Below are 24,612 nucleotides of genomic sequence, written 5' to 3' on the forward strand. Positions count from 1 at the left end.
GCCCCACAAAAGGGGCAGATCCCATGACCCTGAGATCATGACCTGAGCTGAAATCAAGCAACGGAGCCCCCTAGTCCCCCCGCCCCCCCAAGTGTTTAATTCTTGATCAAACACTGTTGCTTTGCACTGGGGAGGACCCTGCAGCCACAGGCCAGGGCAGGACATGTGATGGGGAGAGCCCAGCACAGGGGCCCCCACCTCCCTGCTCTGCCAGGGTTCAGGGTGCATCCCAATATTGCCCAGCGTGTGCTGAGCCCAGGCTTGGAGGGCCCTGTGTTCCACCTTCTGTCCTCAGCTTCATGCAGAATGGTAGCTGACTCAGGAAGAACCTGGGACACTTCTCCATGGAGCTCTAAGAGCCTTCAGTTTACGTTGCTGCTTCTGGTGCCTGGGGCTCTTGGGGGTGGGGATGGTGAGGCACTGTGGGTATCGGAGAGAGGCAGTGGATCTGAAACAGCTGTTTTATTTTGACATTCAGAGGCCTAGCTGACGCTGTGCTGCTGAGAGGCCAAGAGAAAGCCTGGAAGGTTTTGGAGTCATGCTCCCAGTGGGACAGGCAGGGCCAGCAACACCTAGGGAGGAGCCAAGAGGGTGTCGGGCCCTCTGGGGCTGCAGGCCCTGGGCTGTCCTGGGTTGGGCCCAGGGGGAAGGAGGTCCCTGGCCCAGGCCTCCCCTGCCCCAGCGCAGGTCGGGGCTGGCTCAGCTACTCAGCCTTGAGAGTGTGGGTTGGAGGCCTCAGATTCCACAGGAGCAGGAAGGGGAGCAGGAAGAGGCCGGAACACACGGTGAAGCAGACCTGGGCCCCTGCCAGCCAGTATGCTGTGGAGAGACAGCCTGAGTGGGAACGCGGGCCCACACTGGCCCTGCCGCTCCTTGGCCCCAGGATGGTAGCAGTGCGGCCCTGGCCCTGTGCGCTTACCTGAGGCAGCCACCATAGGTCCCACTGCCCTGGCCAGGGCGCCCAGGCTCCTTAGGGTACCCATGATTGTGCCTTTCTGCCTGGATGAACCTGAGGGGGAGAAGATGGGGAGGAGGCCATCAGGTGCCCGCAGGCCTCCTCCCAGCTGGGGGTCTCTGGTGACAGAAAGGCTTCTCACCATAGTTGGCAACCACAGAGGACAGGCAGGGCACCACGACTGCGGCAGCTGGCGGGAGACACCAGGAAGGTTGAGGTCAGCCCAGAGGAGACACCAGGGGGGCTGTGACCCAGGAGCCCTGGCCCGGGGAAGGCCCACTCACCGAAGGAGTACAGCAGCAGCCCCAAGCCCAGCACGGGCAGCATGAGCCCCCAGCCGATGAGGAGGAAGGCCGGCACGAGCAGCAAGATGGCCTGGCGGTGGGCACAGTGATCAGGACCCACCCCTGCTGTTTCCAGCAGGGCTTAGGCCACAGCAGTGCTCCCTACCCCAGGCTTCCTGGGGAGCCCCGTACCCGCTTCACAGCTGCAATCTCCCCACCAGGGCTGATCCTCCGTGCGTAGGCACCCTGCACGGCAGCCATGGTGAGGCCGATGAAGAAAAACATCTTTCCCTGCTGGAGGCTGGAGGCAAGGGAGCGGTGAGCACTTGGGCCCTGCAGCTGGCTGAGCACCCCTGCTTCGCTGGCCAAGCCAGGGAGTCAGGGTGACAACCGGTTCAACACGGTCCTCAGGGCCAGGGTGGGAGCAGCCCTGCAGCTGGGGCGTCAGGCCAGGGAGATGGCAGGATGCTCCCAGGTCAGGTCCATCGGGGACCCAGCACCCCTACCTGCTGAACTGGAAGCGCTGGTGGGCAAGGAAGCTGAGCGTGTACTCCAGGCCGGAGAACAGGAAGAGGTAGAGGAAGTACACCAAGCCCAGGCGGCGGAGGCTCTCAAGTCCTGGCAAGCAGTGGGGAGGGGCTGACGATAGCTGGGGGCAGGTCTGGGCTGATGGAGGAAGGGACCTGTCCCACCCTCACTCAGGACGGGGGCGGAGGGTGAGGGTGGTTGGGTGGCTCCTTACTGTCTCCAGCTGGTGGGTCCTGGCCTTGGGCCACGGCCGAGAAACGGAGCAGGGCCAGGGGGCTGAGCAGATCTGCAGCAGCTCGGAACCCAGGGGTGATGGAGGGTGCCTGGGGTGGGGGCAGGACTGGAGGCCAGGCGGCTGGGGAGGGGCAGGACCTGAATCTGCCCTGGCCTCCAGTTCCCTGACAGGCTTTAGGGGCAGCGGCACCAGAAGACAGCCCAGCCTCCCCTGGCCTCCCTGCACACCCACAAACTGAGCCCCCAGCCCTGGGACCTCTCAGTAGTCTTTCTGGGTCCGCTCTTACCCGCTTCTCTGGGGGCAGAGTCTCTGGCAGAAAACAGAAAATGAACAGCAGGTTGGAGGCAGCGAAGAGCAGGGCCAGCCAGGGTACTGTCTCCGTGGGCAGGGAGGCACCCAGCATGGGGCCCAGGGTGAAGCCCAGTGAGAAGGCCACCCCGATGACTGCCTGAAGAGAAGGCCGCCTGAGCCAGGCACGAAGACCCCAGGAATCCCCAGCCGCTCATCCCCTGTCACCTGCACGCACCATGCCTCGGCTGCGGGCGGAAGGTGAGCCCAGGTCAGCTATGATGGCCGTGGAGAGGCTGACGTTCCCCTTGCTGATGCCCCCAATCACCCTGGAGGCCAGGAAGGCCGCGAAACTCCTCGAGGCAGCCCACACTGCATATGAGGTGGCCAGACCTACCTGCCTCAGGGTGGAGCCCACAGGGCGGGTATGGTCACCTGAGGCCACGAGGGGCCCAGAGTTGGGCCGACAAACCCAGGTCACATCCTTGGGGCCCTGCCCCATTCTAGAACATCCAAGGGCCACTTGTGTTCCCAAGGTCCCCATAGGTGGCAGGAGCAGCTCTGGGAAAGCCTGGCTGGGCCACGGGACTACCACTCCCTCAAGCACCACACTCGGGGCAGTGAGGGGCCAACCCCCTTTCTCCCCAGAGGCCTGCCGGGCAGGCGAGAAGAAGGTGCACATTCCCACGCCTCAGGTACCCCCATACCAGGGACAGCAGCATCACGGGGCGCCTCCCCAGATAGTCCGAGATCGCCCCCGTGAGTGGAGCCAAGAGGAACTGCAGGAAGGAGAAGACCGAGCCAATGAGACCTGGAAGAGACAGGTTTTGTTCCCCGAGGTCTGGTCCTGTGGGGTGAGCCCTGCACTCCCACACCGTGGGCCTCCAGCTGAGGTGCCCTGACCACCCGCAGACATTGCACTTGGATACTGGCGGCCAGTACCCAGAAGCAGGAAGGTGGGGACAAGGGCTGGGATGGATTGGAGGCTGGGCAGAGACACACATCCGAAGAGGGTTGCAGGGGCCCCAGCGCGGAGCTGGTGGGCCTACCTCCGAAGAGGACGCTGTTGTACCTCTTCTCTGCCGGCATCCTGATCGCAGCGGCAAACCAGTCCACTCCCCGCTGCCACGAGCCATAGAGGGGGTCCTGGGGGACACGGGACTGTGACGAGGGTGCGGGGCACCGGCAGCTGTGGTGGGGGGAGTCGGGGCGCCTCTAAACATGGACGAAGGGGGAGTCTTACGTGGGCGCGGCCGTGGCTCTCCAGCAGCCCTGGCAGCAGCGGCAGCAGCAGAGTGAAGGCCAGAAGGTCCAGCAGGAGGCCGAGGAACACCACAGTGATCACGCGCGTCTCCTGCGCCGTCTGCGGGCGGATGGGTGGGCGCGGGGTGCAGCTCCCTCCGGCTCCCCAGCCCATGATCCCGCCTGGCTGAGAGGGTGGCAGGTCTGCATGCGCCCGCCTTTGGGTACCCCAGCCCTACACGGGGGTAGACTGAGTCCCCCAGCTCCTGCCAGGCGCCCAGCCAGCCAACAGCCACCAAGAACCCTAAAGACAGCGCCTGCCCGCCCCGCTCACCGGCGCCCTCCCCCGATCCCGGCAGGCGGGAAACTCAGGGTGCGGAGTTGCGCAGAGAAACCGCAGCCACGGATGCCAACCGTCGCCAGGGGCCGGATGAGGGCATCGCGGCCCTGGGCACCATCCCACCCCACACAGCCACCCCCATCCTCGAGCGGAGCGGGCGGGGAAACTGAGGCCCGGGAGGAGGGCGGCCCCGGGCCCCCGCCCGCCCGGACCCCAGACTTCGCCCGCACCCGAGACCCCGCCCCACCCCGGCTTGTCTCCCGGGCGGGACAGCGGGGAGTGCACTGGACGCGGGAGCAGCCCCGCCCTGCACTTGCCGCGGCCGCGCGCTCGGGGCGGACAGACGAACACGGAGATACCGACAGATGGACGGATGCCGAATAGACCGCCGGGCCCGCTGTCGGGGGCGGGGCGCGCACTAACCACGCCCCCCGCCCCGGAAGTGGGAACGGTCGGCTGCTTCCTCTTCCGGCCGGCTCGCTCTGGCCGTGGGGCGGATGTGGAGGGGCAGCTGCGCCCGCGGGGCCGAGTGTTACGGGGCTGCTGTCGGGGTCTCCGACGTGCCGGCCCGGGGCTGCGAGCGCACACACCTGTGTCCCGGGGCCCCGGACAGGGCGGTGGGGGCGAAAGACCCTCGAGAGCGGCAGCGGCCGGCCTGGCCCCGGAGGCCCCGGCCCTGCCCGCAGGGTGACGGGAGCGTCGGGAGACGCGGCTGGGCCCCCACAGCCATGTGCGTGCAGCCGGGCGCCGTATTCCGAACCCGGTCCCCGTCGCAGTCCGCCTCGCAGAGGCCGGGAGTCCGCTCCCACCAAACCGGGCGCCCCTTCCCCGGAGGACGCGCCCGCTCCCGTCCGTTCTCCCGCGCGCCTCAGAGCTTAGCCGCGCGGGTTCCTGCCTCGAACGGCAGAGTGAGAGTGTTCCTGAGTTGCGGTCCTGTGATCTCCGCGGAGCGGAGCGAGGTCTCCGCATCTGACTGGGTCTCGGGCAGAGTCCCGGATGGAAGGACTCGGTGAATTAAAGTCTTAGTAGCAACGGCTGGGGGACAGCACAGGCCGTGCCAGGAATAGCAGGCCAAGCCTCCTCCCTGTGCGGTGTTATTGGACCTACACATGTGGAGCGGTGTCCCCAGGGGGGGACCGCTGGCCCTAGGGGAGGCCCGCCGGGTATCCCTGCATCTCATCCAGGAACCCAAGGCTGCGCTGGGCAGGCGAGACCCACAGGCCCGCGGGGACACTCCGACCCCGTGCTCTGCACCCTGAGTTCTAACACCTGTCAACTTGTCCAAGATCGCACTCCCCATTCTCCCCACCATCATCAGGTCACCCTGTGGCTCAGGCTCCCACATCCATTCTGGCCACCCCTCAATCCCTCTGGTCACTGCTGTGGCCAGCGCATAACCTCAGGCACCGGTGCCACCATTCAGGGCCGGTCAGTGGGCCTCAAGCCTGAGATGTTGGCCTCTACCACCCACCAGCCTGGGGAGGGCCGGGCCTCCAGTCACCTGCCTCACTGGATGTTACCCGGACAGACCTTCTGATTGTCCGGAGGCGCCTCTGCATGTGATGGGGCAGGACCTGGACGCAGGAGAAGACAGCCTTTATTCCGTTCAGTGCCTCACTGGGACACTATTTATTTTTTGAACTTTTTCCTTTTCAGAGCCTTCCATTCACCTTCCTGTGTGGCCAGACTATTAAAAAGCTGTTTAACTTTTCGCTTTCTTTCCGCATCCCTTAAAAAAAGAGAAAGAACCCCATTTTTACATTCACCTTGGCATTTTTACCGGCGTGACCCACCAGCAGCTGGCATCCATGCAGGCCAGTGCACCCAGCCCCACCCAGCCCGGACCCCCAGCCCCCGCTCACCGCTCCAGGGTCTCGGAGAGCTGCATCCGGGCCAGGAACTGGTTGTCCCTGCGGATCTCCCGCACAGCCCCTTTAAATTCACGCTTGTGCTTGTGGATCAGCCTCCTTCGCTCCTGCTCCTGCTTGCTGCTTCCCTGCTTCCTCCCAAACTCCAGGCTGAGGAGAGAGCCAGTGTCAGGAGGCCCAGATCCTTCTCTCTGCCCACACCCCCCACCAGCCCGACACCCACACTTTGACCAGCCGGGGGGTGAAGAGCTTCAGTGGCTCGGGCTTGCTCTTCGCACAGACCAGTGGCCGGCAGCGGGGCTCAGGTTCCTCCAGGTTGGCCAGCGCGCTCTGGCACAGTTCCTGCAACCAGGGACGTGGAGGCTGCTGCGGGCCTGGCTGACGTGAGGCCTCCAGGGTTGAACGCGGGCGCAGCCAAAGCCTGGCTCTGAGGGAGCCCCACCGCTGTGTGGACAGCCCCCGCTTACACCCCTGGGCACACTTCCTGCTGGCAGGACAACAGATGCCCAAGACCCTTCTAGAAACCTCTCTGGGCACTCAGGCCTGCTTCAGCACCAGCAGACTCTATGGACTCTCCTTCCCCAGAGAAACTTGTCACCATGGGCACAAGGGACCCACCCCTATGGACACACACAGGGGAGCCTTCACTCTACCTTGGGCGGCCACACCACGGGCACCAAGCAAGACCCCATCCAGGACAAGTCACTTCTCAGTTATCCCACTTCCATCATCCCCCGTGGGCATTTCTAGAGCCACCCCTCCAGACAACCTACCTGCTAACCTGCTCCCCACTTGTGGGGGTGGCCAAGCTGGCGCACAGGGCCACGGGGCGGAGGCCTCACCTGGAGCTCGGGGGGGTGACTGCGGCCAGCCAGGTGCTCCATCAGCAGGGCTCGCAGCGGCCTCACAATGGCGTAGAAGGATGGCAGCGAGCTGTAGAACTGCGTGCAGCCCTTCACCAGAGCCAGACACACAGCCAGGCAGGACAGTCTGCAGGGGGGTGGGGGGGGCGACACCCAGCTTTAGGCCCAGAGGCAGGAAGGGGACCAGCTTGTTCCATTCCATCATTGCCACAGTCTGTCCTCTCGGCAAAAACCACAACCCCCAACACACAGCTCTGACAAACCCACCACAGGCCGGAGTATACGCACAGCGTGGTGTTGGGCAGGACAGCTGCCCCGTGTCCCTGAGCAGAGAGGGTCATCGTGCGAAATACAGCTGCGGACCCGACTGGACACTTGGCACCACTCGGCTTTGGGGAAATGTAAACTACATCCACATGGAGCTGACGCCCCACCCATGCCCTGCTGTTCAACACATGAAACAAAGTAACGGATGTTAGGAGCATGGGGAGCAACTGGTCCTGTAAAGTAACAGGGTGCTGCCTGAAAAACAGCATGGGGGAGTCCTCAGAAAAATGAAACCTAGAACTACCATGTGACCCCGCAATTCTGCTCAGTTGGTACCCAAAGAATGAAAAGGGCCTCAAAGAGATGCCTGCACCCCACATTTATGGCAGCTAAAATGGGAACACCCAAGTTTTGTGGACAGATGGACAGATGAGCAAAACATGGTCCATTCACACGATGGAACATTATCCAGCCTTAAACAGGAAGGACATTCTGACACCTGACCCTGCCTGATGAACCCGGAGGACATGGCACTAGAATGTGAAATATGCCAGCTACGAGAGGACAGACACTGTGATCCTACTTCTAGGAGGTCCCCGGAGGATCCAGAGGCTAGAGGCAGAAGGCAGACGGGGTGCCAGGGGTCGGGGAGGGAATGGGAGACCGGTACACAATTTGTCCTAGGGATGACAACTTCTGGTTGTGAACGGTGTTGGTGTCCGCACCAGGGTATAGACATACTGGATTCCACTCCACCGCTGGCTTCACAGTGAAAACGGTATACCTTCTGTTGTGTTTTACCACAACACAAGAATGTCAAATAATCCATAATTTTAAAAAATTAGAGAACAAAAGGACTTCTGACAAAAAGCCCCAGCCCTCCTGTGCACTGAATGTGTGTACCCTCCTCACCCAATTTACACATCGAAACCCAGTCCTCACTGTGATGGTGTCTGGAGGGGAGTCCTCTGATCCATGAGCATGGGCTGTCTCCTTGCACTCAAGCCTTCCTTAATAGTGTCCGCCATGTCTTGTAATGTCAATTATCTTTTCCTTCCTGGTATTTAATTCCCATGTTTTATTCTTTTTGATGCTATCGTAAATAAAATTCTCTAAGTTTCCTTTTCATCTGCTCACTGTGTATAGAAACGCAGCTGCTTTTTTGTTGACTTTGTACTCTGCAATTTCACTCCATTAGTTTATTAGATCCAACAGCTTTTTTCTCATCTTTAGGATTTCCCCCCATTATCAGACCGTACCACCTGCATACGCCACACTGGTGCATGCATCCTCTGGGGCCCAGCTCTCTCCAGCTCCAGGCTGGCCCGGCCCTGAGCATGCCCTCCCTGGCGCACCAGGCACCCCCGCACCTACCTGGTGTGGTTGGCCTCCGTCTTATTTTGGGCCTTCAGTCTGTAGGCCCAGTGGAGGGACAGGCCTCTCCTCTGCCACGTGGCTTTGTCCTCTTCATCAGAAACCACGAGCAACTCTGAGTTCTTCCCAGATGCTCTGAAAGGATGCACCAGAGTGTAACCTGAAGTCCAAGCGGGACAAGGACAAAGATGGCCTCTGAGCATCACAGCTCACAGGGAAGGCTGTGCGTGATGAGGCCATTAGAAGACTCACTTCAGACACTCTCACCGTGTTGACTACACAGAGGTGGGGTTATAGCTCCTGCAGGGGTGACGGGGGCAACTGCCTAGGTCCCTGACCTCGTTGGGGAGACAGGCAGTAGGCCATACCCAGGCGACGGAGTATCAGAAAGCAATGCTGTGGGAAAAGGGGGAGAGTAGGAGCAGATGGCACACAGTGAACCTGGTCAGAGAAGGCCTGTCCCAGAGGATGAACGCTGGCACAGTGGACAGAAGCCCATCACCACCCAGAAGAGCAATCGAGGCAATGGGCGTGGCTGGCCTGTACACTGGGCACCACAAAGCCATTGGCAGTGGGGCAAAGGGACAGGAACCAATGCCTGCCCCCCACTGTAGTGTCCACTGTGCCTCAAGCTGTGGCCATCTCCCAACAGGTCCCCCAGGCGAGTCTGCGCCTCTCCAGGCCCAGGCCCAGCGCACAGGAGCACATGGCAAAGAGATCTATGCAGTACGGGTGCAGCGGCTGCATGCAAGGGTCTGCCTATGACATCATGAGGGGAAAGCAGGATAGACAGCGTGTCTGGGGTTGCGCGCCTGGCACTGGTGAGGTGGTCCACATGGCAGGCCTTATGGTCTACATTGTGGCATCAGATGGAATGAGCTATGATGGATGATCGATCAATCAGGGCAGGATGCGGAGCAAGCGGCAGAGCCCGGAGGGCACCTAGACCACCAGAGAGGGGAGCAGTGGGGGGATCAGTGTTATGGGCGCTGTGGGAGGGGGCAGGGAGCCAAGACTAGCATAGCCCAGAAGGCCAGATGACACTAAAACTCCTTCTTCTTACAATACGGCTTCTGACAGGCACGCTTTCCAAAATTCCCAGCACTCTAGAAACTATGTAGACTGGGCTGCACACTAGAAATGTGGGCCACAAAGAGTGAGCGCAAATGTTCTTGTGGCCCAAAAACAAAACACAAGATCTTAATGATATGCTCACCTAACCCCAAGTATAAAAATGTCATTTCAACACAGAATCAATATAAAAGAACTGTTTCATGTATTTTTGACAATAAGCCTCGGTCCACCGGGGTCCATGCAGTGTGTGGCCGCTGGTGACTATGGCAGCGGGAACAGTGGGGCCCCGGTTCCCTTGGGTGCAGGGGTGTCCAGCCAGCCACACTGAGAGGCCACAACCCTGGACAGCGGGGCTTCAGACCAACTCACCACGGCCACACTTGTTTGGCGATGCGATGTAAAGGATTCCAAGAAGGAAATTCACGAGCTCAGGAATGAACCTCCGAGACAAGGACACGTAATCCAGGAACACGCAGCACACGAACAGGCCCTTCACCACGTCTTGGAGTGACAGGACGGGGCACTGGCATGGGAGCATAGGCTGTGGTCAGCTGTCAGGAAGAAAGTCCCAGAAGGCTGCACTAGCTACACAAGCTGGCACCCCGGCTGAGATCTGTGGCCCCAGAGCTGTCCCTGCACAGAGGAAGCACTGGCCTCGCCACAGTGGGGCTAAGCGGGATTAAACCCGGTGAAGAGAGGCGCCTGGGTGGCTCAGTGGGTTAAGCCTCTGCCTTCAGCTCAGGTCATGGTCTCAGGGTCCTGGGATTGAGCCCTGCATTGGGCTCTCTGTTCAGCAAAGAGCCTGCTTCCCCCTCCCCCTCTGCCTACTTGTGATCTCTGTCAGAGAGATAAGTAAATAAAGTCTTAAATAATGTAAATAAATAAAATCTTAGAAACAAAACAAAACAGAAAACACCTGGTGAAGAGCAAGGCCCTCTCCCATCAACCTGCCGCCAGCCTGCAACGTGCCACTACTCAGTCTTTTTAAGCCAAAAGGAGAACAGAGACCTTATGAGACCCAGCACATCACCACTAATTCCAAAGGCTCTTTTCGGTGTCACCCCCTTTATGACCTCGTCTGGGGCCACTCCTGGGGTCTTCCTCATAGGCCCCCAGCCATACACCAGCATGTATGTACCTTGGTGAGCAGCTGGCTCATGCACACCAGTGCGGGGGTCACCACAGGGTGCCAAAGGTCAGAGGTCGGAAACAACATCCCGGCAATTTTCAAATACATGAGCTGAAAGACAGCGTCACCACACACATTAGGGAGAGTGAAGTTCAAAACACGGCCTTTTGATGGCACAGGACAAAGCAGGTTTGGACCTTCCCGGTGAGGGGCCACGGCCCCCTCCCTGCACAGGTGGGGCACGCCCATTCTCACATGTGCACATGCACACACACAAGCCAGACTCTGCCGGAACGGCCGCCGAGCACGGAAAACACCCAAACAGCAACGGGCAGATGTGGCGAGAACCGCTCACCGACACCCATTTCCTTGGACACGGGACCTTCCTGGGCTTGGCTCTCGCTCAGGGAAATGTAGGCTGAAGCCCTGTCCTGGACCCGTTTACTTTTCCCACAAGAGAGAGGCCAGGCCGCTGGCGAGGCTGCTGGGGAGGCCGTGGGTTCTGGGCAGGGGCGTAGACGTGCAACAGAAAGGGAAGGACACACTCCCTCCATGGACCCTTGAGTCCCCCTGCTGCGCTGGGCTCAGCACGGCCCCAAGGAGCCAACGTGAGCCAGGACTCTGGCCCACACAACTAGGATGCAAACGACAAGTGAGGCTACATGCGGCAGCGGCAGGAGCGCTGACGCCTGGGGTGCTCAGATGGCTGGGCGTCTGCCTTTGGCTCAGGTCCTGATCTCAGGGTTCTGGGATCCAGCCCCGCAGGGGATCTCTTTGCTTCTCCCTCCGCCGCTCCCCCTGCTTGTGCTCTCTTCCCATCTCTCTCTGTTCAAGGACAGTGCTGACTTGGAAGATGACACTCTCCAGGGACCACACCCCCCAGGAGGCACAAGAGAGGCTGCTTCACAGCCAGGCACCTGTGTTAGTAGGTTTTGCACACCTTCATCTGGTCCAAAGGCCCCCAAGAAACCCTCCCAGACCCCAGCACTGGGCCACTGTGAGCTCATGAGGAGCTCAGGAGCCCCCAACTTCTCCTTCCTGCTCCTGGCAGGGGCTCCAGGATCGGCCACAGACCTGCTGGGAGGGGCATTCTGCCGAGTCCCCCATGCTGCCCCCCGCCGGGACTCCAGGGGACACAGCCACAGGATGGCAGAGGGGAAAGCAGCGCCTGCTCCTCGTGTCACCAGCAGTGGACTGAGTGTCCGCTCAGGGAACTGCTGTGATAGCAACAGCCCGTGTATTGAGTGCTGCATCTGGGCCGTGACACAGTCATGACATGGGAGGCATTTACTGCAACCCCAGCCCCGCTCACAGACAAGGACACAGGTCCACACAGCTTGTCTGAGGAACTGGAAGGGTCCTGCCATGTGGTCTCTGCAGCAGGTGTCCGCTGTGACACACAGGTGTCTGCCGAGGGCTTGGGCTCCCGGACATTGGCTCAGATCCCACTTGGGTTGTGGGGGAGGAGCACTAAAACCAGGAGCACAAACCCTATATTTTTAAGCTTCTGTTAATCACGGCTCTTCATTTCCGCAGAAATCTTAGAACACAGAACAGACTGGGCAAGTATTTCTTCGTGGTCATAGATGCCAATGAGGTGGCCCACAGCTGCCATGGGGCTGTTAGAGCCCCAGAGGTGCTTGGGTGTCTCCGTGGGACCACAGCTGAGCCAGGGCATGGGCTCAGTCCTTCTGAACACAGACACGTTCTGTTTGCCCTAAAGCCTCTTCACCACGAAGGCTGAGCATAGCCCCATTCCCACGGTGTCACAGCAGTGAAACACATTCCCATGACTCGTTCGTGAGTAGATGATCCTTTCCACTTTGTTCCAGTCTGTTCTCCAGCTCAGTCTGGAAGCTCAAGGGCATGGCAAACCTACCAAACCACGCGACTTCCTCTCAGCCGGCCTTCTTCTGGCCGGCCGACAGCATCGGCCCCCAGGCCCAAGACCAAGCCCCCGCTCACCACATCAAGGCCTGGAAAAGCCGCCCGGCCTCTGGCCTCAATGGCCCCTTCCATCTCGTGCATGGCATCTCGCAGGACGAATTTTATAGAGTCGCTTGCGGAGTCAGGAAACATTTGGCAAAGGTTATATAACTGCCTGTTAACCAGAAACATGGGTCAGGGGAAAATGACCTCAGGTAACGAAATCATGAAGAATGCCCCCAAACCTCAAGTTCACCATGTTCTGTGACATCACCTGCTGGCTGAGCAAGTGAGCACGTAAGGCCCTGGACGCACCTGTCTCCCCTCACTGGTCTGGTTGCCCTGCTGGGCAATCAAGAGAAAGCGCCTGCTAGTGTTTGTTTCAGAACACCACTCGTACTTTTGCCATCTCCCAGAAAGTCCAGCTTCTCAGTAGTGACAGCAGAAGCCTAAGGCCGTAAGGAGCATGTTCTCTGAGACAGACTCAGGGAATGGGTCCAAGGTGCTGCCCACAGGAGCACAGCAGTTCCTCCCAAGCGCTGTGGTACCGGCAGAAGGTGGCATGGGGATGTGGGGGGTGCAGTGTGTGGCTAGCCCCAGACAGGCCCCTACAGCTCCTGTGCTCACTAACCCTCCCTCCAGCCAACCCGGGGCCAGGAGCCATGCTCCCGTCTCTGCTTTCATGGGGGTCCCAGTGCAGTGAAGGCTCAGCCGTCCCTGGATGGGGTGGGGACAGAAGACCAGGGGGCTGGCCTCCCTGTCACTCACAGCACCAGCCTGACAGGTTTCCCCCGAAGTATGGACCTGGAGCAGGCAGGTTTTTGGGCAACTCCAGGACATAGCCTACCCTGTGTCCCAAACACCCGGGCTGTCTGACCAGAACTGACGTTTCATTGGCAAATGAAACACAAAGTAAGCCTCAAACAGCACGAACAAGCATGAAGCTGACCCGTTCGTAGTTAATGGCGTGTCCGTCCCCAGGGCCCGGGGGGGGGGGGGCAGGGGCAGCACACTCACCACTCAGAGGGGACTGTCGTCACCGAAAACCTGTAGCTAGTGTATACCGTGCAGCCCGTCTACAAAGTCAGCCTAACTCTGAGACGTAGTTTTATGACTGTAACTAGGGACATAGCTGTTCAGCTCAGCCCGGCAGTCTAGTTAACCCACCACTGCAACTTACACAACCAATTTATCAATCACTCGGAGGTTGGGTGGGTCATCTGTAGCCAAATCTCCAATGTACTCCAGAAGGAAGCCGAATAGTTTCTGCAGAACACAGATCCAGAGCAGAGGTCAGTGCCCATCCCCAGAACAAAACCACAGGTGCTGCCCTCAACATTTTGGCCAACACATGTGCACATGTCTTGGGCCACCGACAGGAGCATTATGCGGAGTGCAGGTCAAGAAGCTGGCCCTGCACCAGGATGGGCGGGTCAGCAGAAGGGCCTGGGGCACAGGCTTCTGCACAGCAGCAGAGAGCACCCAGGTCCTCGGGCAAACCAAGAGTGTGCCCAGCCAGCCCTGTGCCTCAGCCGTGAATGGGCAGCACTTGCTATGAAGAAAAGGCACATTCCACGTCTTCCTCTCCCGGACAGGCTGGCTCTCCCGCCTGCAGCCACGTGAGCCACATGCCCAGGCCTCCTCCAGGACTTGCGGCCGCAGGGGGCTGGGGCACACGCACCTGGACACACAGATGGGGGTGGGGGATGCCCTGACACTTGCCACATACACCACCTACTTCCAGTTTTGCTTTGTTTCCCACAGCAAGACTCGGATGATTGCAGGTCTGAATTCTCTCCACCACCACAAGCTGCTCCTCCCTCGTCCTTCCCGATAATAAAGATTTCAGTTCCTCGTAGGACTCAGGGGCTGTCAAAAACACAGAACACACTCCACAGTTAACATCTAAGAAAAGAGCCACGTTTCTGTTACCAGAGAGCTTAAAAACGAAACAGAACAGGGGTGATGTCATTTTGCCACGACACAATTTCAGGTGTGTCCTACAGACACCTCCTCCTACCATGACCGCCGATTGCGGATCTAAGGTGTGCTCCGGACGGTCCCAGGGGTGAGGTGCAGCAGGATGGGCTACTGTGGATCAGTGAAAAGGCAGCAGGTATGGGGTTTAGTGTCCACACTTGCTCAGGAGCTGGCAGGAGCCACGTGGCAGAGTGCTGTCACCACCCCAGATTCCCACTGATCGCAGCACACGCCGGAAAAAGCCAGCCTCTGGAGGTGACCGTAAGCCACGGGACAGTTTAGGACACTCACTAGAACCGGATTCTTCTCCACACACCAGACCACACAACATACAATGTTTGCTTTAAGGGGTTATGCGCCCAAATGAGTGTCCAGGTTTGGCACACAGGAAGCCTCCTCACAGGTGACTCCCCAATCTCCCAAGCCCTATCCCCGCTCTCTGGCAGCCACATTTCCACCACAAAAAGAGCAAAACGACCTCCAGTGGAAAGGTGTGTGTTGTCCTCCCGCTCCTGCTGGCCCACGAAACTATCCGTAGTCAACACAGGCTGGCGAACACTCTGGCCAGACACTGCCGAGCAGGACTGTGCCCATCACAAGCCCATACATTATAGGTGGGCACACAGCCACGTGTCCAGAAGCACACCCTCAGTCCCCACAGACTTGGCCTCAGTGAGGCCGACTTGTCACCAGGTCACCGAGGTCATCCCAGCACAAAAGAAAACCCAGTGTTTGTCTACCTGCAAACGTATAGGGCAGCTGGTTCCTGGCAGCTTCTTGAGCTCTGTGCCCAATGCTGGTCGTCCCTTCGCCCAGGGCCTGCCGGGGCTCTCCGCTGGGCCGCCCACAGTCCTCCTCACTGTCCATGTCCGATTCCAGGTCTGAGTGCCCATCAGGGTCACTGCTGTTCTCTGGGTCCTCCTCACTCAGGTCTTCACCCTGCTCCTCTTCACTCTCACCATCACTGGCTTCCCCGCTTTGCTCTTCCTCAATGCTCATCTTCCCATCCTAGAACAGAAGAGGGGGACCTCAGGCCTCAGTACCCCGGGAATGCTGCACACATGAGGAGCACGAGTGCCGAGAGCTGTCCCTGCCCTCCTCACTGGCTCCATGCCCAGCCTTGTGCTCTGGGCCCTCAGGGCCAGCAGGCTGGGAAATAGCTCTGATTCCTACTGCCAGGGCTCTGGGCCAGGGTCAGTGTCTGCCACGGAGCAGCAGTGACCCAAGGTGTGGTGGGCGCCCCGGTGGCCATGGGGTCCAGCGTCTGCATCTGCAGGGGCTTCCTGACATTGAGGCTATACCCAGAGGTGGCAGGACCTCACAGTATCTGGGGGTCACCTGTGGCTATGCTCTCCTGCCAAGTGCCCCAGTATTCTGTGAGCACCCAGCCCCTCGCATCCTCCTCAGCTCAGCACACCTGGCCTCCTCCTGGCCTACTACCCTGAAACCAGGATGACTCTCTCCAAAGGGGTAAGGGTAAAGATCTCACAGAGTTCTAGGAACTCCATTATTTTACCAGCTCCCTCAACAGCCTTGTGCTAAGCCTGCAAATAACCACAGGCTTATGAGCGAAGGAGGCTGATGTCAGCACATGAAGATCCAGCACGAGGCTGGCGGTGCCTCATCCAAGCAACTTGCCCATGGGTGCGGGATTGGAACAGCCGGGCACTCCCAGATGCAGAGTGCACGGGTATTCTCACAGACCCACTCTCCACTGCAATGAGCCGTTCAGATTCCAGAAACCGAGCTTCTGAATTCAGAGAGCAGGCCAGCCAGCAAAGGCAAACCCCTTACCGTGTAGGACAGTAGTCGCCTGTCGTCTTTGTCCAGAACGAAGCCGTCATTTAAGTCATCCGCGGACAGGTGCTTCGGTTTCCTAGCCTCGCTGCCCTCGTCCTCACCACGCATTCTCCGTAGCCGTGCAGCCTGGCCAGGAAGGAAGCACATTGCGAGAGGCCTGCTGGCCCTGCCCTCCCACCAACCCCAGGCCAGGGTTCCAAGCCTGCCTCTCCCTTGTGTGCGGGGACTATGGAAGCATCACACGCGACACCTCCTACCACACACAAATGGAAGCATCGCGGCACAAGTGCATCTGGGCATCGGAAGGCAAGCCTGCACGTCTACAGTTTGTCCAGCCCCAAGCTGAGTGGACCTCACTCCCCGCTGCATGGCCACGGGGGTGAGGGCAGGGGCTCAACCGTGCGGTTGTCTGCGCACAGGCTGCCAGCCAAGAAGAGGCCCCAGTGGGGGTGGACTACAGAGCCCAAGACAGAATAGCATGTCAATGTTCATTTTTGTTCTAATGCAACAAAAATTTAAAAGCCCTCTTTAAGGCACAGAAAATGAGTTGAGAAGACCGTGCACTGTACTGTTAGCTGCTGTTTTTAGACAAAACAATCAGAGCACTCATTTCTTATTTGGTATATCTGGGTATCATCTGCAATTTTTTTGCTTTTAGAATAAAAAATGGAATTTAGAGAAAAAGAAACTTTATAAATTTTAAAGAGTCTAACAAGATTTCTTTGATAAAACAGATCATCTGCAGCCCACCTCAAAAGCAGAGAGGAAAGGCCTCAAACCCAGATCCTGCCGCCCGAGTGGTACTGGGCCCCAAGGTCAAGGTCACGGTCACACCCGCACCTCTAGCTGCTGAAGCCGCTCCTGCTCCTCCTTGGCCAGCTCCTCTTCTGACTTCATCCGGTTAGAGGGCTGGGCCTTCATTTCAAAGCCCAGCTCGCGAACCATCATGTCATATGCATCAGGCTATGGCAGAAAGAAGAACTTTTTACTTCTGGTTGCTTTTTATTTTTAACAATTTGCACAGGCAGCTTCTTGCATATCCAGTAACGTGCTGACACCACGATGGAGGGAGCCAGATGGTATCCATGTCTTTCCTACTTAAAACTGTTTTCACCAGTCTACAGAACCCTTTAAGATCAGAGAGGATTTTCCACTCCTGGACAATTCTCAAAACATAGCTGCTTTAACAAAACTAAACATTGCTCATTAGGCATGAAGCCCACAAAACAGGCTGGGGTAAACGTGGCAGTACTAGTGTGAGTGGCCCACAAAGGTGGACAGCTGGTCAGATGACATGGCCACCTGATGAAATCCCACATACTTCCTAAAAGCCAGACACATAGCTGAATGCCACTTTCAACAATTTAGACTAAAGTGGTAGGAGCCGCCCACTGCCCAGAGGGAAAATTCAGTAACCGTATATATGGCTATGTGGATATGTAACTGGAAAAGTCAAATACCATCTGAAGAAGCCCTCCCCTTGAAGGACTGCTCCTACCAGGAACATTTTCTTTAGTTTAGTTATCTGGGCGGAGATGCCGAAGCCTCTTTCTGCCCAGCTCTACACGGACACCACATGGTTCCACATACTCCATGAATCCTCACTAGAGAACACAGGAACTAAGAAAAGGAGGGCAGCTATCCATGTCAAGGAACAGGCCTGAAGGGACACCGGTCTCCACCTTTCCTCCAGAGAAAGGACCAGTCAGCTTGATACCCACCTTGGGTCGCTCCTTCTTATCCCTGTTCTCAGACTTGGGAGTTCTGTGTGTCAGGAGAGTCTGGATTTCTTTCCAGTCTTGGTCCAGCTTCTCTGTGAGCTCCAGAGCACCTTCCCGTTGTGCCTGTCTCTCCCTCTGCAGAGAGAGTACAGATGTGAGGCGTGCTGCCAGTGCGGGGTCACGAGCAAGAAGCCTCGCTTGCCAGTCTATGTGTAATGTAGCAGCAGAACAGAGAGCCCGAGAGAGGAGGATCTCAGAAGAGTGGAGCTACAGAATCTCATCACACAGAGCTGAGTCCCTGCTATCAAATGGCCATCTTGACGCTCTGAGCAGTTTGCTGCTGATCAAAGACAGGCATACACGTCAACATATAAAACCAACCCACCAAAGACACCCCCAATCCCAAAACACAAAAGACTGTGAAAAGTATATAAAAGATGAGATTTAAAATAGTCCTATCCAAAACGAATGCTTCTATTAAGGTCACAGAAGATGTTAAATACAACCTAGACACACACAAAGAAAAGCAGCCCCGGAGCTGTTTTGGGGAGGATCCCCGGGCCAGAGCACCGGGAGCACTAATGCACCTTCTCCTGCTTAGACTTGGCAATGAGCTCTTCAATGAGTTCTCTGCGTGACCTCGGCTTCTCCCCCTCTTCTCCTTGCTGCTGCGGGGTCTTCTTATGAAGTAGCCCGCCACCACCTCCGAAATGGGCAGCAGTCAGCTCGGCTGGGGACCAAGAGCAGAAAAGGCATCTGTGAAGCTGGTGCTGGTGCTCAAACCAGTTCTTGCACTGGTCTGCCAACATCTACCCAGGGGCATATCTGAGAACCAACTTCACTGGCAAGAACCAATTCTCCCACAACGTGGCTGCATGAGACCCCAGGCACAGGGGCACTTAAGAAATCCCCAGAACGCAGGTGTCTGGGTGGCTCAGTTGTTAAGTAACTGCCTTCAGTTTGGGTCATGATCCCAGGGTCCTAGAATCAAGTCCCGCATCGGGTTCTCTGCCCCATGGAGAGCCTGCTTCCCCCTCTGCCTCTCTGTCTCTCATGAATAAATAAATTAAAAAAGAAAACAAAACAAAAACTTAAAAAAAAAAAAAAAAGACAAGAAATCCACAGGATGAACCACCCCAAGAAAACTCAGAGCCATCAAATAGCCCCTGACTGTGACCCGATGCCTGGAAACACCAAGGATCTACTCGCTCGCTGCGTTTGAATCTCACAATCAGCAAGCACAGTAAAACAAGCTGGAGTCCGAGTCTCAGGATGGAGTGCCCAGGATAGGGCCGCGTGAGAACCAACATCCTTCACGCCTGCTCGGGCAAGGCTCAGAGCCTGAGCCTAAGTCAGGAAGCTGGGGCCACAGCCAGAGCCATGACGTTTAGTTGGCCCTGTTCTGTGGCAGAAGAGGGAAAATGCTGTGGGAATCATCAACTCAGGAATGGACAGAAACCTTAAAAAACCCAGCACCTCAGATGAGAAAACAGAGGCTAATGTGGGGAGCCATTTCCCCAAATCTGCCAGGAACAGAAACAGAACATTAGGGCCAGTTTCCCAGAGCGGGACCCAAAGCCCTGCCCCTGCTCCCAGCCACATCTGCGCAGATGACATGTGTGCAGGAAGGAGAGGCCAGTGTACAGAACCGCTGACTCCAGACAAGCTCTCTAGGCTGCCTGGCAGTGAGTCACCAGGGCCGGGGTGCTCCACTCCGAGCTCTCAGCTACCCCTGCTCTGCCCCCTAGAGCAGCCCTGGGGCTCAAATGTCTGGGCTGTCCCTTGCCAGCTACTCAAGGAAACGACCTGAGTAACTCAAATGCCTTTGTTCCAAATCAACTTTTCTCGTTCTCTTGGGTTTCTCTCCTACCCAGGTGCTCCTGACCACCCTCCCCCTCCACGGCTCCTGGAACCCTTGCCTTCAGTCCTCACTCTCCCCAGCTCTTCCATCACTCCCCTTGGCTTCCCGCCACCCCCCGGGGGTGGACTCACAAGTTCCCACGGCTCCTTCTGCCAGCAGCTCGGCCCCCTTCCCACACCCTTCTGGAAAGGCTCTTGCCATGTGGCTTGCCCCCGAGCTCCAGGACTCAGCAGTGGTCTCCTCTTTTCCTCCCACCCCTAAGGCTGCAGCTTCTACAAGGCCTTCCCCGGATGTTGGATGGCATTTCAAGCTGCCCGAAGCCAGTGTGTGTTACAGTATAGCCCATCTCAGTGACTGGCAGTCCCACATCATTAGGTGCTCCAGCTGAAACCCTGGGAAGCCTCTGATCCCTCGTACACCTCCATCACAATGAGGTAAGAGCTACCTGACAGGGTTGACCTTTCCGATGAACCTCTCCTACTCTAGGGGAGGTCACCACATCACACAGCTGGACAAAATACGTGTTTCCTATTGATTTATTTGTAAAGTTACAGTAAATGCATACACATTCAAAAGTAAGAGCTTTTCTAAGTTAATTGGGTTTTGAAGAGCTCATAATCAGAATCAAAGGATGCCAGAGAATTTCTACGGAATAGTTGAGCCCCCAAGACCCAACAATGGGAACACATGGAGCCCGATCCCCCCAGTCACCTGGAAATCACAGCCTCTCATGCTGATAAGCCCAAGGCCAGTTGCCCTGTGAAGACCAGCTTGTCAACACGAAGGTACTAAGCGCCTACCTTCATCATAGTGAGTCAGGACCGTCAAAGTGACCCCATTTAACAGGTAAGCATGCACACACAAAAAAACCCTCAAACAATGAGCCATACAGAGAGAAAGGCACAGAGGACAGAACTAGCAGACTGTCCCCTTGCTCCCAGCCCGTACCAGACAGTGTTCCACGTTCCTCCGTGTCGCTGTCACTATCAACAATGTCATTATGCTTCTCGATGTCTGCCAAAGACTGGCCGTAATGAGTTAATTCTTCATCTTCGTTTAGGTTGTAGATGCTTTTTTTCTCATGTTGCCGCTGACAGAAGAAAAAAATCAGCTTCCTAAAATTTCCATATCCATTTAATAGCAAAACCCCGTTATTTTCCCACTGTTTCTATAACATGACAATGTAGCCCAAGCACATCAGACTTTCTGGGTCATTTGAGCAATGTTCCAAAGATAAACAAAGATAAACAGAGCCCACAGGAGGTAAACCATTCAGGGGCCAGCCTGAGCCATGCCAGTGTTCCACCATCGATCAGCTCTCCACCGGACCAAGCCAGGGGCTGCACGTCAGTCTATAACTCAGGACACATCACCACTGTGTCCTCGAGTCACGACACTTCTCCACCCGGCTGGCGGCAGACAAGGAGCAGCACGCACACTGTACCTCGTGGGGGGCGTGCCCACGCGAGTATAAGTGAATGACGGGGCAACCGCCTGCTTGTACTGGACTTCCGTGAGCAACGGCAGCATCAGACCCCCTCCCGTTGTCCTGCACACCTGCTGCTCCAGGGCAAACCTCTTCATCATCTTCTCCTCTGGGCTCATGGTGCTACTGTACTCCCCAAAGCGCTTATCTGTGAACACGTTGGACTTGTCCCTTTCCTTGTACTCCTTCAGTAATGTCTGGGTGCGCTGGAAAAGAGATCACAGAAAAATCTCGCACGGGTCCTGGCATCTTTGAGCTCTGATGGCTTGGCGATCTTGGTCCCTACAGAGAAACCGCTCCCACAAGGGACACACGGTGGCTCCAGTGAATTGTAAGATGCCACTGACACCAACAGTCAAAGAAAGGGCTAATCTACTGGCTGGAAAGACGGGTTTCAGTTACTGAGGAAGCGGGGTTGCCCCAGTACAATGAAGGCAGAGAGGACTGTGTCTGGAGCTTAGGGGGCTCTCTGATGCGTGCCTCGGCACTTCCATGCCCAGAACTAGAAGTGGAAGAAAAACAGCAGCAACTTTAAGAAAGCCAAACGATGAGCACGGAGAAGTCGCTCTGCCAGGTAGAGAGGCCAGAGGAGCTCAAGTTCTAGCTGAGAGGAAGGGAAACGAACAAGGAGGTGGAAAGGACACCATACATGTCAACTATAACGTCCTGACCAATTAGACACAGAGACTGTAGTAAGATCGCTTATTTTCTCTTTGTCACATGAATGTCTTCGTTTGTCTACAGTCAGTCCTTGCTCCTCTGGGATTCCAGGTCTGCAAATCTGCTTACTTGCTAAAGGTTACTGTGACCCCAAACCACTACCCACAGCACTTTCGTGATCATTCATTCATGTGAGGCCTAGAAGGTACAGTCATGAGCTGCCCACAGCTCGAGCTCTGGGGGCAGGGACCTAGCCTCTCCGACCCCAGAGGCCTCTCGTTCCTGCTGGCTGTTGCTATGGGATCACAAGAATTTACACAAGATGGCTCCAGAGAGAGCTGGGCTGTACTGCTGTGTGTTACACACTCAAGTGTGGGTTTGGAGCTCGGCTTCCCCACTCCCGACCTGATGAAAATCCTGGAATCCTGGAACGGCTCCTCGCCTCCCATTTTCTCATGTGTAAATGGGGATAATACCAGTACTCCCCTCATAAGGGCGACTGTGTGCTTCTTGGTACAACACCTGTGTCATTGGGAGGGATGACAGACACATCAACTCGGCTTACCTCACTGCTGGTGTGAGAATGGAGAGTGAGGCCCAGCCACCCCAAGATGGCTCTGGGACCCACAGTCTCGCTGTGCACACGGCTGCTGCCCAGTGCCACCACTGACTGGAGCAGAAGACACATGGGACAGTGCATTTGATTCTGAGGGACGGTCACCGTCAAGAAGACCAGGCCCATCCTGCCGCCCTGTGTGTTTTGATGCACACAGCACGCTCCAACTGCCTAGACAACCCGAGTCCCCTCAGCACCATGCTGAGTCCCCCCCACCCCATGCTGTGCCACACACTCCGTGACAGAGGACAGTGTACCTTCGTCTCCACCTCTGGCATTTTGCTCACCCTTCTGATCTCAAGTGTGACTCCCTCTATGAAGGAGTTTCTGATCTTCCTATCCAACCTTCTGACTTGAGCCCCCAAAGCACAATGGATCGGAGGAGGCACCAACACCTGCCTCCAGGCCATTCACTGCAGGCCTTCGAACAGGGCACCGAGGTGACTCCGTCTGGTACTATGCGCATGAGCAAGCTGCCCTATTCGGGCTGTAAGGCTTGGGAAAGTAGCAGACGTGGTGACTAGTGCTGGCCCCTGGAGGATATGGGGGGGAAAAGATAGGACTTTTTGGACAAACTGAGTTGCAAGAGGCAAAGCAAGCACAACAGGTTGTGCCCAGATCGTGAAGGAGTCTGAGAAAGACAAGCTGAGAAATTTAAGAATAAAAGCCAGTTGTTTATATGTCACCCAGTATATACTCAATGCGCCACTTAACCTTACAGTGACCGTTAGGGAAAGGCTGGGTATTATCATCTGAGCTCTAGAACTGAGAAAACACGCTTAGCTGGTGGAAACAAATGGGGCCCCTCTAGAGCCCACGTGGCCAGGTCCCTGGTGGCTTCCCTGGAGTGTGCCCTCGCGGCCTTATCAGCCCCCCCCCCATAAGTTCATCTAGTCAGCTCCTTGCAGTAAGGACGAGAGCCGGTTCAGTTCGAAGGTCTGGACAGCGCCCTGATGGCAGAACAAGGATGGCAGGCCCAGGAAGGCTGGGGTCCAGTCTTCACTGACCTCCATCTCCCAGCAGCTAAGAGGGAGGGAGCGTCTACCTTCACATTCAAACCCAGGGAAAGCCCCGCCCTTCGCTGAGACCCTGGGAAACGCGCAGGTCCTTTCCGTGCCCCAACTACCCCCCCCCCCCGCACCCTGATGTTTTCTATAGGATACTATGTGTCTTCCCCACGGCAACAACTAACACTGTCACACCAAAGACCACGTCTCGGAGGCGGCACACGGAGTGCCGTCTGAACGCAGCCCGAAAGACGCGGGATACTCGGGGACCGAAAGCACGGAACGTGGCATTTCGGTCCCCACGCGCGGGACACGCTGCTGCGCTCGAAAAGAGAGACGCCCTAGTCCCCCCACATCCGTGAGCTCCCGCCCCTGCGAAGGCAAGGGTGCGCGGCCGCCGGACCAGAGGCTGCATGCCCCCGCAGAGACGGCCGCAAGAGGCGCGCACGGGCGCCCCGCGCCGGGGTCCGGAGGCCGGGAGCACACGCGCGCCGCAAGCCCACCTAGCGCCGTTTCCCGGGCCGGCTCCCTGCAGCTCGCCAGAGGGAGACGCGGGACTCGCGCTCCGCCCGCGGGACGCAGTGTCCCGGCCAGGCACGCGCCCCCGCCCCCGCCTGTCCCCGCGGCGCGGCCCCCGACCCTCACCTTGTGCACGGCCCTCGCGCGCGACACGCCGGGCTGCCCCACGGCGTGTCGCGCCTTCCTGCCCAGCACCGGAAACTTCTGTCGGTTCACCTTCACCTCGAACGGATTAGGGTTGGGCCTCGCTCGGCCGCCCTGCGCCCCCGCCGGCGCCCCGGCTCCCCTCGTGCGCGCCGCCGCCAGCCTGGCCTTGCCCATGGCTCCCCCGCCAGCCCGCAGCCACACTCTGCCCGCCGCCCGCCGCCCGCCGCCGGAAATGAGGGCGGCCCCGGGGCACCGCCCCGTCCTCGTCGCGCGATAGCCAAAGAGCGGCCGTGAGTACTCGCAGCCCGCAGACTAGCCTACGCGTCTCCAGGCAAGTGACTACAACTCCCAGCAGGCCACGCTCTCCCGACGCACCGCCCCCTCCCTGCGCGCGGCCTTCTGGGAGCCGATGTGCCCCGTGCAGCGCCGCGCTGCGCCGCAC

General features: G+C 57.8%; 2 protein-coding genes across 18 annotated transcripts; both read right to left on the reverse strand.

The window, feature by feature from the left end:
- Positions 1 to 447: 447 nt before the first annotated feature.
- On the reverse strand, positions 448 to 5,342 carry MFSD10 (major facilitator superfamily domain containing 10). Of its 16 annotated transcripts, none has more exons than XM_045075037.1 (13): positions 4,190 to 4,305; positions 3,534 to 3,715; positions 3,340 to 3,436; positions 2,998 to 3,101; positions 2,529 to 2,538; positions 2,289 to 2,450; positions 1,982 to 2,122; positions 1,746 to 1,857; positions 1,432 to 1,600; positions 1,240 to 1,330; positions 1,098 to 1,145; positions 920 to 1,009; positions 448 to 819 (listed from the first exon to the last, which is right to left on the reverse strand). In XM_045075037.1, exons 2-13 carry the CDS (start codon positions 3,705 to 3,707, stop codon positions 704 to 706), a joined length of 1,314 nt encoding a protein of 437 aa, XP_044930972.1. In that variant the 5' UTR covers positions 3,708 to 3,715; positions 4,190 to 4,305; the 3' UTR covers positions 448 to 703. The 16 variants fall into 16 exon arrangements, 12 of the variants coding, with proteins under 12 accessions (XP_044930972.1, XP_044930976.1, XP_012901211.1 ...); XM_045075041.1 differs by having other exon boundaries at positions 1,982 to 2,090; positions 2,289 to 2,311; positions 4,190 to 4,303; XM_013045757.2 differs by having other exon boundaries at positions 1,432 to 1,540; positions 1,982 to 2,090; positions 2,529 to 2,687; positions 4,190 to 4,303.
- Positions 5,343 to 5,472: 130 nt separating this feature from the next.
- NOP14 (NOP14 nucleolar protein) lies at positions 5,473 to 24,462 on the reverse strand. Of its 2 annotated transcripts, XM_045074971.1 has the most exons (19): positions 24,150 to 24,462; positions 21,293 to 21,427; positions 20,684 to 20,825; positions 18,462 to 18,604; positions 17,875 to 18,009; positions 16,994 to 17,116; positions 16,148 to 16,279; positions 15,094 to 15,361; positions 14,112 to 14,242; positions 13,554 to 13,639; positions 12,413 to 12,548; positions 10,457 to 10,558; positions 9,688 to 9,841; positions 8,245 to 8,404; positions 6,892 to 7,047; positions 6,583 to 6,730; positions 5,964 to 6,082; positions 5,735 to 5,890; positions 5,473 to 5,601 (listed from the first exon to the last, which is right to left on the reverse strand). In XM_045074971.1, the coding sequence occupies exons 1-19, from the start codon at positions 24,342 to 24,344 to the stop codon at positions 5,502 to 5,504; spliced, it is 2,721 nt and encodes a 906-aa protein (XP_044930906.1). In that variant the 5' UTR covers positions 24,345 to 24,462; the 3' UTR covers positions 5,473 to 5,501. The 2 variants fall into 2 exon arrangements, with proteins under 2 accessions (XP_044930906.1, XP_004772310.1); XM_004772253.2 differs by lacking the exon at positions 6,892 to 7,047 and having other exon boundaries at positions 24,150 to 24,451.
- Positions 24,463 to 24,612: the final 150 nt, after the last annotated feature.

This window comes from Mustela putorius, unplaced genomic scaffold, assembly GCF_011764305.1.
Source record: "Mustela putorius furo isolate JIRA1106 unplaced genomic scaffold, ASM1176430v1.1 tig00000083_pilon_pilon_pilon, whole genome shotgun sequence".
NCBI lineage: Eukaryota > Metazoa > Chordata > Mammalia > Carnivora > Mustelidae > Mustela > Mustela putorius.